This window comes from Macaca thibetana, chromosome 6, assembly GCF_024542745.1.
Source record: "Macaca thibetana thibetana isolate TM-01 chromosome 6, ASM2454274v1, whole genome shotgun sequence".
Taxonomy (NCBI): Eukaryota; Metazoa; Chordata; class Mammalia; order Primates; family Cercopithecidae; genus Macaca; species Macaca thibetana.
The window spans coordinates 109049552-109062660 of NC_065583.1; the positions used below are offsets into that span (position 1 = coordinate 109049552).

A 13109-nucleotide genomic window follows, 5' to 3' on the forward strand; every position below is an offset into this window, starting at 1 on the left:
AGAACCTCTATTTCCCCATCCTCCTGCTGGTCCTTTCTGATAGCAGCAGCACGACTCTCATTTCACCCATCCACACCCCTCCGGGTCTCATAAAGCTAGACATTTCATTCTCCCACTGCCCTCGTCACTTCCTATAATTGCCTGGCCCTTGAGGCAGCAGTAGAAGAAGATCTAGCACTGCAGTAAGAATCTTTTAAGACACAGGTTGGGCCTCCCATTTGCTGAACACACAAGCTCTTGCTCATAATTACTAAGCCCCAAACCCACGGTTAGAAAGATAAGCCAGGGCTATCTTTTCACTCACATAAACACAAAGCAAGTATTAAGTATTATTTTTTAGTTATCTGTCCAGTTTCATAAACAGCTTTAAATAGTGCCCATAATAGTTATATAATAAGGCACATATTTTTTCCTCATTGGATTGTCTGTGTATAGACTAGGTAACCAAACAAAAAAAAGGCTCATTTTTGTTTTAATTGCACTGCAGCTCTCAAGCCTCCCAAAAAGACACACATGCTATTTAAGAATTTAAGAATATCTGGATCATTGTAAAAGCTGTATCTGACTCACCAAGGATCATAGAAAATCACTGAAAACTGTTGGCCCTCTCACCCCTGGGACCTTCACCCCATATTGCCTTGTTTGTAGACAATCCCGGGGGCTAGAGCCCTGAGTTAGTCTAAGACTCTATATCAGCCCTGTCTCCACTGGCCCTACATCAGACCTTACACCTGGCCAAGCCAACTGGCTCCATGGGAGCCTCTGATGAGCAAAAGGGATAATCCCATTCAAACTCAGAGGACTTGGGTAGAACTGACCCTCACTGGAAATGTGGAGTTGCACTTGGTTCATTCTGTCAGTATCCATATGAAGAAGACAGAAAACTGGCAGGGTCAGACGCAGTGGCTCAAGCCTGTAATCTCAGAACTGTGGGAGGCTGAGGCAGGTGGATCACTTGAGGTTGGCAGTTCAAGACCAGCCTGGCCAACAAACCCCGTCTCTACTAAGAATGCAAAAATTAACAGGCCATGGTGGTGCACGCCTGTAATCTCAGCTACTCGGGAGGCTGAGGCACAAGAATCACTTGAACCCAGGAGGCAGAGGTTGCAGTGAGCTGAGATTGTGCCACTGCACTGCACTTCAGCCTGGGCGACACAGCCAGACTCCATCTCCAAAAAAAAAGAAAAAAGAAAGAAAAAAAACTGGCAAGGAGACATGTGAAAAACACAGCCCCTTGTTCAGACTCTGTCTCACCACCAGCTCTTTCAGACAGGCCTATGTATGTCATCAGGACACAGTAACTGGTTGTGTCAGCAGGGGAAGTGTCAGGCACCACAGGAGTCACCAAGCCTGCCCTTTATTTTGACACCTCTCTGAAAGGAGAGACCCATGTGTGGCTTTATTTCACATAATAAAGGAATATTTCATTCTAGCTTGCTTCAGGTTTAAGACTGTAATGTGTGCATTGCCAGGATGACTTTATAACATTGAGCTACTCGATATGCTTTCTAAAATCATGTTTATGTCATTAACTGAGTAGCACACCTTACTCAGAGTGGATATTCAGAAATGATTAGATCTGAGTTAAGCATTAACATCCCTTCTCCCATGAGGCTTTGAATATCCTCATTTCCAGCAGCAAAGGTCCAAGCAAGGGAGTAGCAGTGAAAATTGGTTTCCTCACACACACACAAAAAAAGACCCTAAAAGTCACTTTCCAATCACCATTAGTAGATGCAATTACATCTCAGATTGAAAAGCTGCAGCAGAATGGGTCTGGTGCTCACTCCTTCAGTGAGTACCTGTGTAACCTGAGAATGTCATTTCATTTGTCTGGACTTTGGTACCCTGATCTTAAATGGGGACAATGACCAGATGAGTTCTCAGGTTTCTTCCCAAACTAGTCCACTTCCCTTCCTACCATCACCCCTTTTGGTTTTGTGGCTGGATTTACACTGGAGCCCAGTTCCATTCAGCCCTAGGGTCACCCCAAGAGGCCAGTGCTACCCATATTGATAACTGGATTTTCAAGGAGAAAGAAAAGCGATATTTTGAACAGCCCTAGGATAAATGAGGGTTCATATTAAGCAAGTATTACTCTTCATAAATTAGTACTGATAAATAGCCAGAACCCTTAAGGGAAAAGAGGATTTAAAACAAAACCAAATCAAAACACACAAGTTTATTTCTCTTTAAAGGAAAATTGCCAAGGATGCAGAAGGAAATGAAGATGATCAAAGATGAGGATATGCATTTCAACTTGGCTGTGAGGAAGACGCCCTCCTTTCCCCACTGCCTGCAGCCAGTGGTTTCTCGGGGAAAGGCTCCCCAAAGACACCCCTTCCCAGAAGCTCTCCGAGGGCCATTTTCCCAGTTCCGGTATGAACCTCCTCCAGGAGACCTAGATGGGTTCCCCGGGGTCTTCGAAGGAGCGGGGTCTAGGAAACGGAAGAGCATGCCCACAAAGATGCCCTATAACCACCCTGCAGAAGAAGCCACCCTCGCCCTCCACTCCGAGGAGAACAAAAACCACGGCCTTCCCAACCTCCCTTTGCTGTTCCCGCAGCCCCCGCGCCCCAAGTATGACTCTCAGATGATTGACCTGTGCAACGTGGGCTTCCAATTCTACCGCAGTGTGGAACACTTGGGGGGCAAGACCGTCAAGCAGGAGCCCATTAAACCCAGCGCCGTGTGGCCCCAGCCGACGCCGACTCCATTCCTGCCCACGCCCTACCCCTACTACCCCAAAGTCCACCCGGGCCTCATGTTCCCCTTCTTCGTGCCGTCGTCCTCGCCCTTCCCCTTCAGCCGGCACACCTTCCTGCCCAAGCGGCCCCCGGAACCTCTGCTGCCCCGGAAAGCCGAGCCCCAGGAGAGCGAGGAGACCAAGCAGAAGGTGGAGAGGGTGGACGTGAACGTGCAGATCGATGACAGCTACTACGTGGACGTGGGCGGCGCGCAGAAGCGCTGGCAGTGCCCCACCTGCGAGAAGTCGTACACCTCCAAGTACAACCTGGTCACCCACATCCTGGGCCACAGTGGGATCAAGCCGCACGCGTGCACGCACTGCGGGAAGCTCTTCAAGCAGCTCAGCCACCTGCACACGCACATGCTGACCCATCAGGGCACGCGGCCCCACAAGTGCCAGGTGTGCCACAAGGCCTTCACCCAGACCAGCCACCTGAAACGCCACATGATGCAGCACAGTGAGGTGAAGCCGCACAACTGCCGCGTGTGCGGCCGCGGCTTTGCCTACCCCAGCGAGCTCAAGGCCCACGAAGCTAAGCACGCCAGTGGGCGCGAGAACATCTGTGTGGAGTGCGGCCTTGACTTCCCCACCCTGGCCCAGCTGAAGAGACACCTCACCACGCACCGAGGCCCCATCCAGTACAACTGCTCCGAGTGCGACAAGACCTTCCAGTACCCAAGCCAGCTGCAGAACCACATGATGAAGCACAAGGACATCCGGCCCTACATCTGCTCCGAGTGCGGCATGGAGTTCGTGCAGCCGCACCACCTCAAGCAGCACTCCCTCACCCACAAGGTACCGCGGGGCCCCTGGTGGGGTGGGCGGGGCCCTGGGAAGAGGAGTGGGGCCATGAGCAGACCCCTGGGGAGCAGGACGCCTGTGCCGCTCTGCATCTGACCCCGAGGAGCTGGGCAACCCCGGATAAGCCGTCCCTTGGCTAAGCCCTGAGGTCCTTCCTCAGGTTTAAATAGGAAAGAACGATTCTCAACCAAACCCTTTCCCCCACCAGCCTTCTAGACTCTAAGGTAGGCCTAGAAATAAATAATGCAGACGTTTGCAGAGGAGGATGAGGAAGGATGCTCCCTAGCCTCCAAGAATCTTGCAGATTCTGCTTCTAGAAACTTCATCCAAGGCACTAGAATGAGTGTGTCATCAGACCCTAAATCAGCTCTGTGCCTGGGATGTGCCAGGGAGCACCTTCTGGAGAATTCTCTTGGTCTCGTACTGTTGAAGCAGTGGAAAACAACTTTTTGCATTGTTTTCTCCCTCAACTGTGAGACCCGCTTCACATGCAAGCTCTCCAAGGGAAGCAGAGCTTGGCCAAGGCTGGCAGGGCCTATGCCTCCCTGTGTTGAACCCGTTCCTAGTTGGGTGAAGGGCCCTGTGGTTTATATTGTAGGAGGCATGAGAAAGCATCCTTCTCTGGTTTTGTTTGATCTTCTCCGTGCTCAGGTCTTCAAGGGGAAATACAGACCCAAGAGTCTAAGTTCAGCCCAGTTTGCAAACATAGCCCTAGAGTCATTCAGGCTGAACTAAAACAAGGCCCTAGTGGTGTCCCTGAAATCTTACCCCAGCTAAACTATGGAAACTGCTTTGAGCCTCCAAGAGGGAGTTTTGCGCCCACTGACTCCTACTCTCACACCCTTAACCTCAAGTGGTTTTCTTGGCAGGAAAGACTTCTAGCAAGCCAGAGCTTCTAAAGCATTCTTTAATTCTGAAAGGTCAGCAGAGGACTTTGCCCAGTCAAGATAATGTTTCTGCTGTGCTATAATAGGTTTCACTTGTTAGGTTAGGACAACACACAGGGCATTTTCTGGCTCTGCAGCTGAGATGAAATGTGTGGCTGCCTTGTGGGCTCTGCACAAACAAGTCCTGCCCTACAAAAGGCACCTGTAGATACCATCCAAAGGGGAATCACCTGCCAAGTGCAGGAACCATCAACAAAGGACCCAGACTGGGATTCAGTCGCAAGGGGGACCATTCACTAACTTCAGGGGCTCCTTTATATGTGGGAAAGGAATCAAAAGTGCATTTTAGAGTATATAAAGATCCTGTAAGATGGTAGAAAATGAAGTCAAAATGGGAGAAACAGCCTGGTGTCTGAAATAAGTTTCATTTGAATTAGAAAACAAAATATATTTTAGTGAGAGGTGTAAGCAAACAGTGAGAGGTAGTATTTGTTGAACACTTGCTATATGACAGGTGTTTCACTCTTTATTCAATCCTCATTTACTTCTCAACAACTCTAAGAGCTACTCCCCATCTGCAGTTGAAGACACTGAGGCATGGCAGGTCACTCAGGAATCTCTGGCACAGGCATCTGTGCCTTGGCCACTCTATGGTGAGCACTTCCTCTTTTCCACCTGCTTCTCTGTTCACACCGCTGACCACCTGACAGGCTCCGACTTTGTGATTCCACTGATCTTATCAGAGAAATAACAGCTTCCTTTGTTGCTTCAAAGTTGTGTCCAGGCTCCTGCTCATTTGCATTCGAGGCCAGCCCACAGGTGAATCTTACTTTGGACACAGAATTCTCTTTAAAGAATTCTGAAAACAGTGATAAGAAAATTCTCCTTGGTTTCAGGACAAATGGATCAGAGCCAAGCCCAGAAAAAATCTTGAGAGAAGAAAGATGCTAAAATAAAATTTAAAATCCATTAAGAAAATGTTTTTCATAAATTTTATAATTTTAAACTCAGTATTTAAATATGCACTACATTTTAAAAATTCATCTCCTTAGGCAGAATCAAAGTTTAATTTCTAAAGGAGGTTGATTTCTAGGTCTCCTTATTAATATAAATGCATACTCATGTAACATCATCTGGACTAGACAGTGCTTGAGTTAGAAAGAACCCCAGGGTTCTCATGACCTACCACTTCATCTTGAGATGAGAAGCCTTCATTAAAAAAGGCCACAGAACTCATCTAAGGTTTTACAGTCAGGGAATAGCCAGGCAGAGACCTGAATCCACCCTTTAGTACCATGGGCCCACCAGAACTGCAGAGTGATTGTTTCTTACCTTGACTCAAAGTAAAGAAATGGAAACATAGGCAGAGAGAGTCAGAGATGAGCTTAGAATCCCTCCTTCCCTCCTTCAGCCACTATGACTATCAGGCAATATGGATTTCATCAGGTACCGTTGTTAACTAAGCAACTTGTTCCAATCCTATGGTAACCTTCAGTTTAGTGCCCTGGTTCTCTAAATTTTTCTTCCCAAAAGTCATTCTGGGTCAAGACCTCTTGCAAAGGCCTTTGCGGGGAAGTAATAGATAGTCAGGATTAGTGAATGCCCGGCTTAAGCTGTGAGTCCCTGGAAATGCTCTCAATTAAGGGCCTTGGTTCAAACACACCTTCATGCACAGAAAGGAAACAAGAAAGCCTCCTGTCCTGTTCCTTAATGCAGAAAGCTATCTCTTGCCAAACTTCTTTATAAGAAGGAGCTGGCTTAGGGGAGGCTCCATAACCATGTCATTGTGGAGGTCAGTGTGGCCTGTGGGAACCCAGGGGACCAGCTTGAGAGGGTGATTATCAAGTTGTAATTTACTGAAGTGTGGATATAAGATGTTCTGGGATTTTCAAGTCCATTAATGAGAACCCAAGAGAACACTGGTTTCCATAGAGTAAATAATAATATCATTTTGGAAGATTTTATTTTTTCATTATCATGAAAGCTGGATTATAGACTCGTATTGCATATCAGCCCACAGTGCTCTTAACAAAAGCCTGTTAATCCTCAAGAACTATCACTAGAGACTTAACCCCAGCAGCAGCTGGAACAACGAAAGCAATAGCTTTCTTTTCCTCTAACAGTCTGGCTAGTTTATGGTTTTCAGAAGGGGAAAAAAAGGATTATATAATCAACACTTTTCAAGAAAATAGCAATTTAACAAGGCTGAAGCTACACCATTTGAAATTCAACATCTATCACCAAGCTCTTTGTGGATTGATGTAGCAGAGAGGAAAATGAAGTCTATGATCCTGATGAAAGCATGCTACCTGTCAATCACCACTTTTCTGAATCTTCCCTCCCTGCAGGGTGTGAAGGAGCACAAGTGTGGAATTTGTGGGCGGGAGTTCACCCTGCTGGCCAACATGAAGCGACACGTGCTGATCCATACCAACATCCGCGCCTACCAGTGTCACCTCTGCTACAAGAGCTTCGTGCAGAAGCAGACCCTCAAGGCACACATGATCGTCCACTCTGATGTGAAGCCTTTCAAATGCAAGGTGGGCAGTGGGACTTGAGAGGAACCAGAGAGTTGCGCAAATGCCTGATAGGAAAGGGTCCCCAGGGAGCCTTCTACTCTATTTCATCAGTGGGGCTACGGGGGCTCAGAATAGGTCCGTGGCCAACCCCAGGTCCCATCTGCCACTCTGCGCCTCTGCACATCCCACTTATGTCATGCCAGGCTGGAGGTCCCTAAGGAGCCTGCCCTGTTTGTCTCACTATGGCATCAGTGCCCAGGGGTGGAGCCAGGCACGAGGGAAAGGTCTGAGCGTGGAAGGCCCTTTTGAAGAAGGAGGCTGTTAAGGGCTGCAGGTGATGTGGAGAGCCTTTGTTTTAGAGAGGAGAAAGCAAGTTTAGCCTTCTGCTTACAAGGCAATGAACAGGACATAGAAAGGAGTCAGAGAAGCTTCTAGCACAGCTTCCCCCCTGCTGCTGCCTCCACTCCTCTCCTTGCCTCTTGACACTTGGGCTGAGCCATATGTATACTTTGAGGGCAGGCCTCCCAGAGAGGATGAGAGGGACTTCAAAGCTAGCCCCTCAGAGGCCCTCAGAAATGCTTGCTGGGGCTGTGGAATAACTGTGAGCACAGTCACTTCAAGTGCCTTTCACCTACTGCTAAGTGCCATGTAGCACAGGGATGGAGCATCTTAGTTAAAATATCTGTTAGACTAATTTGGTTGGGTTTGTATTTCATCAGCTGAGAAAATGTGTGAGCTGGAGATTGGTAAAGCCCAAGGCGCTGATGGGCATTACTCAGAAATGCTCCGGCTCCCCGAGGCTGTCCCCACCCCACAAGAGTGTTTCCTCTCTCTACTTCTAAAATGAGGAGAGAGCATTGGCCATGACTGGGTTTAATCCGAGTGATGTACTGGCCAAGTGTCATCCGGTCATGAAGAAGGCTGAGGGGGAAGAAGAGGGAAATTACCACATTCCGATATCATTAGAGCCCTTCTGTTTGAAATGGAGGTTTTCTGTCTGTGCTACTGGGTGCCTAATCGGGTTCAAATGGTACTCCACTGATCCACACTCCTGAAGTGGGGTTCCCTGCTTCCAGGGGCTGTTCCTGCTTTAATACCTCTGCAGTGTGGCCCCACTTGAAGGAATCCCCTGTGAAGCTGACTTCTTTCCTGTGTTGGCAACTCTTGGAAGGGGTGAGGGGTCAGACACCAGAGCTTCCCTAGACCTGTGTGGGCATTGTCCAGAGGTGGGAGAGGGAGGCTTCTCCCTCCAGCCCTTTTCCTGCCACCCACTTCTGTTTCCCCTCCTTTTCTTCATGTTCCCAGTGGTTTGAAAGTCAATTTACATCCGTCTAAAGCGAGAGTCAGCTTCGTGCAGGACAGGCCACATATTTTTCAGGACTCAGTGCAAAATGGAAATGCAAGACTCCTTGTACAAACATTACTGGGAGTTTCAAGATGATGAAAGCCGAGCATTAAGCCAAACTCAGGAGCTTTCTGACTATGGGACCCTGTGTGATATGCCCATGAAGTGAGGCCTTGGCTGCATGCAGCGATGGACTCCATAGCCTCCTCTTCTCTCTCTCTTTGGGGACTTCTTTCATTTCCTTCCCACTTCATTGAGCCCCTAGAGCACTTCACATTTCACAGAGCTATTTCTTCTTGTAAAGGGTTTGCTGTCTCCTACAATGGAGTTACAAGCAGGTCTCTTTGCCATTCTTCATTCCTTATGTTGAGTTTACTCTTGGGCTTCAAGCATTAACTGAATTTTTTATCTTATCAACTGATGGTGGTGGAGCAAAGTTGTTAAAATATGAAGGGAGCCATTAGCATAGTTTATAATCCCCTAAAATTCACATCTGTCCAGTCAACCATCTCCTACCTCCACCTCGTCAATTCTGGTCCAGTGGTAGTGGTAAAACCAGGCAGAAAATCTTCCTGAAATATAGGGTTATGTCAGCAGGCAAAACGAATGTAGGCTGTGTGTGGCTTGAGGATACAGAGGCATTCTGCTTCTCTACCCTCAGGGGCTTGGAGGACTTCTTGGACAGGTAGTATCTGAGGATCTGGAGGGTTCTCTCTAGTGTCAGTACACAAGAGACTGCAAGGTGCTATGTAACCTGGGCCCTTGATGTAATGAGCAATCCCAGCTTGATGTTTAGAGCTTCCCTTCACGAACGATGGCTCCTTCCTCCTCCACTCCAATGATGATGCATCTACATGGTCCAAAGGGTGTCAGATGGTCAGCTTTACAGTTCAGAAACTGTTTTATCCATTTCTTGAGGTTAGATTAGGCTCCATGTCTGGTCCACACCATCAGAACCCATAAGCGAGTGGTTCATAACGTAGAATGACAGCTTTGAAACAATGCTCCCCTTATATTTTACAATGGGAGAGATGAGCCTGGCGCAGGAATTGGACTGGTCATTTGCAAAGATTGCTTCTTCCTATTGGTAAGTCCTCTCAGGAGACCACACTAGAGGTCAGGAGGCTCCCTAGAGAGTGTTGTCTATCATCAGACAAAAAGAATTGGATGTGAAAGGGCGTTCTTGTCAAACAATGGAGAAGGTGGGCCTTCTCCATTCTTAGCCATTTGTGAAACAAGAACAAGTGTCAGCCACCTTGACTCACAGCCCTCTGTCTCCGAGACAGTCCTCAAAGCATACAGTCAGGGCCTTCCTCTCCCTGTCCCCATCTCCTGTCAGTGTCACCCTGCTGGGTGCCGTCTTTGTACCATTGCCCTTCTTCATTTCAACAGACTTGCAGAGCATGTCTGGATTTACAGATTATGTCACAAGGCTCTTTGCATTTGTAAACTAGCTCCAGGTCACACTGTGGGGTGAGCCATCTCAAGATGCTATCCAGTGGTTCTTGCTTCCCAAACTGTGCTGTGCTAGATTCTTGGAAATTCGGCCTTGGGTGAAGGTTGTTGGGGATTTGGGAGTTGACAGAGGGATGAAGGGCCATTTGCCCGTTGCAATGCTGTTCACAGTCATCTGAGAGACATGGCTGGCTGGCTGCTCCGTGGTGTTGGAGGACAAGCCCAAGCAACTGAACTTGTGTTTTGTTGCCGTAACAGGGAAGAGCCATCCACTTCCTGTCTCGTGATTGACATGGCTGGGCAGAGAGGCAGTCTTCACTCTCTCCTTTACCCAAAAACTCACAGCAAGGAAGAGGCTTTTAGCAACCGATTCTAATTTTTTGGGATTCTCACCATTAAAATTCCTTCTTAACATACATCCTTCCTCCTGTCTCAATGTGAACTGATCTTCTCCAGGCCTGTGCTCAGTGGAAACAGCTGTCCCTAGCAAGCAGAAATGTTCACTCACTGTGGGATTAGGCATTAACAATAGGATGGAAAATTAGAGGAGAGGAAAGGTTTCCATTCCATGTTTCTTTTCTTTTTTTCGTTATAAAAAAGTTACTGCCCTTCTGGGCTCTTTTGCTATTGGCTGGACTTCTGGACTCGTGCTTCTTGGAGCCAGCTGGAGTTTTTCCAGAGACCTGCGCCTGTAGACTTAAGCCACGTTTCAGAAATATGCTTCCCAGATTCTGGGTAAGCACACAGGGGTTGATTTGGATCCTATCCTTGTGGTGGCCAAACTCCATCACAGCAAAGAACCAGCTGCCGTCTTTGGGAAACCTGTCCAGGAAAAGCAGCCGTCCAGAATTTCCGGGACAAATTCTCTTTTGAGATGGGTGAAGCCGGGAGCTGCCTGAGTTATGAATCACCAGGTCATCTGAAACCTTGTCTGTAGCATCAGACTGAAGGCCAGAGGGCAGAGCTGTCAGAATAGGGATGAGGTCTCCCCGCGGAGGGGCCCACCACTGTCATCAAACTGGCTCCATTTTCCCCTCACTTTCTTTGACGCTCCGAGAAGGAAGAAACCAGATGCGGGGCTTTGAGGGGCCCAGTGCTTGGGGTCAGAGTTTTCAGGCTGGCATGGAGGGGGTTAAGGCAGTGACCAGATAGCAGCCTTTGGCAGCAAAGCCCTCCTCAGCAGAAGGAAGGATATAGCTGTATGAACTGCCTGCTTAACAATGCCTCACATGTCCCCAGGGACCCGCCTGCAAATAGATTTCATCTTGCTTTCTCTTGTACTTTTCAAAGCTTCCTGTTTTCTCACGGTCCTTTTGGACAGTTTACAGTCTCTCTCTCCCTCCCTCCCTCTCTCTCCCTTTGAGGAAAGGAACACCCTTCTTATTAAAAGAGAGAGAGGGAGAAGAATGTGCGGGAAGGGCAGTTTCACGGAGGCCATTCTCCTCAGCTGCAGGCCACAGCTCTCTGACCTCTTCTTTCTGAATAGGAAAACACAGGCTTCCTGGTGCATCTCAGTTCTGAAGCTCACGCCAGGCTGGCTGGGGCGAGGTAGTGTGCTGCTTCTGGCCCCAGCCCAGGGGCTGCCCGCACTATCACCCTGTCTCTGACCACGGCCGACTTCTCCATGGCTGTCAGCATGGCCACTGGGGTTCATGGCAACTGCCCAAGGTGCCTCCAGGACCTGGACCAGGGAGGAGAAGGGTGTCAGGAGGCTGGGATGAGGAGGCCCGGAGCACACGGGCATCCGCCAGCTGTTCAAAGGGCAGACTAAGAATGGGGGAGCCAAATAACTCGGCCTTCTCCCAGCCCTGAACCTTGGATGGAACTTCTCTTTCCATCAGTTCCCAGACCTGGGGCAGGCACAACCGCTTACATTTCTACTACACTTCAAGCAGCCTAGTGGGTATTTAGTCAGCGGATTCCTTATTTGGCTCTTCCTTTAATATTCCCCTCATCTTCAAAGACCTTTCCATTTCTGGAATGTAAAAGAATCTACTATATACACAATAATGATAGTAAAAAGAGCTAATATTTATTGAGCTCTTACTATTTGCCAAGCCCTTCTTGTGAATTATCTCACTTGATCCTCACAACAACCTTCAGAGGAAACGATGATTATTATCAACATTATACAGAAGAGAAAATGGAGCAAGCTCTCTGTCCTTCTGGGTCTGCACCTCTGCTCTCTACTCTGACATCTCAAAGCCTAATAACTCATGCGACCCATGTTTAAAGGGCACTTTAAAATATTTGTTTCCATTTTTTATTAAATTTTGAGGTCCATCTCCACCTCAAAAAGTGGGTGGATGGAGAAGCTGAGATTTCACGTTGAAACACACTGACGGTGCTCCTTGGAGCGACCGAGAGGTCAAGCGGGGGCACTCTGGTGGAGAAGCGCACCTGCGCAATGAGATCAGAGTCCTCCCCACTTCAGTGGCTTCCTGAACCAACATCCACTCCTATTTTCATCTCCACAGACCTTGGCAGAGATGATTCAGCAAGTCCTGCTTGGGCACACTTTTAGCTTCACATTGCATGATTTAAGGAGGCCTTGACTTCAATGGCTGCTTTTCTCTGGAGAAGAAGCTAGAGATTTGGTGGTCCCTCCCATCCATTGCTCCTCCCTCTGGTCTAACTCCCCTCCCCTACTGTGACAATTCTGCTTAGGGCTTACATCTCAGACTCCACCCAAAAGTGCCGTGATTCACTGGCCCCATCCTCTTTCTCTGGCCTCTCTTTACTAACAGTGTCTGAGAGGTTTCTCTCTTGAGTTTCACAGACATAAAATACCTCCATACACTCGGGTGTTTTCACATGAGGACAATCTTCTGAGAAAGATGAGGTGGCCAAGTGTTCTGGATAAGAACCAAAAGGCTTGGTGGAGAGTCAGAGGCTGAGAGGAAGAAGCTAAGTACCTACCGCCCAGATGTGAGTGGAGCCCGAGTATCTCAGATCCTGGGTTAATTGACTCTATCCTGCCACTGAAGAGTTTGGTTTGAAAATAAATAGGTTTTGTGGAAAAAGGATGAGAGCTGGTGATGGCTGCTTTTTAGAATTTTGCATGAAGTAATGCTATTTCCCTGACTTGTTTATTTCCCCAATCAAAGACTTAGGCATTCATGAAGTGTACTATATGTGTAGTCCTGTGCTTGATACTGAGTTGGCTACAAAGAAAAGGAAGTCAGCTTATTGGAGACTACCTGGGATGCTGTTTAGAGCTCAGACACCGTTTTACTAGGTGCACACCTCTGTGCATGGAGTTGGGGAAGGGAAATAGATGGGACACTGGGGCAGGTGAATTGCAAGGTCTGTAATACCCCAAGGTCCCAGAAGGTGTGCCAGCAACAAGAATT

The 13109-nt window shown here is 48.1% G+C and overlaps 2 protein-coding genes across 2 annotated transcripts in view; both read left to right on the forward strand.

Annotated features, from left to right (window-relative positions):
* The window catches only part of MRPS27 (mitochondrial ribosomal protein S27), a 1100726-nt gene that overhangs the window by 862655 nt on the left and 224962 nt on the right, over positions 1–13109 (forward strand). The gene's annotated exons all lie outside the window — the stretch shown is intronic.
* Positions 1–13109, forward strand: part of ZNF366 (zinc finger protein 366) — a 67161-nt gene that overhangs the window by 44053 nt on the left and 9999 nt on the right. The window contains exons 2-3 of the mRNA XM_050793543.1: positions 2199–3544; positions 6786–6977. Of these exons, the coding sequence (XP_050649500.1) occupies positions 2213–3544; positions 6786–6977 (1524 nt within the window). The 5' untranslated portion in view covers positions 2199–2212. The remainder of the gene's footprint in view (positions 1–2198; positions 3545–6785; positions 6978–13109) is intronic.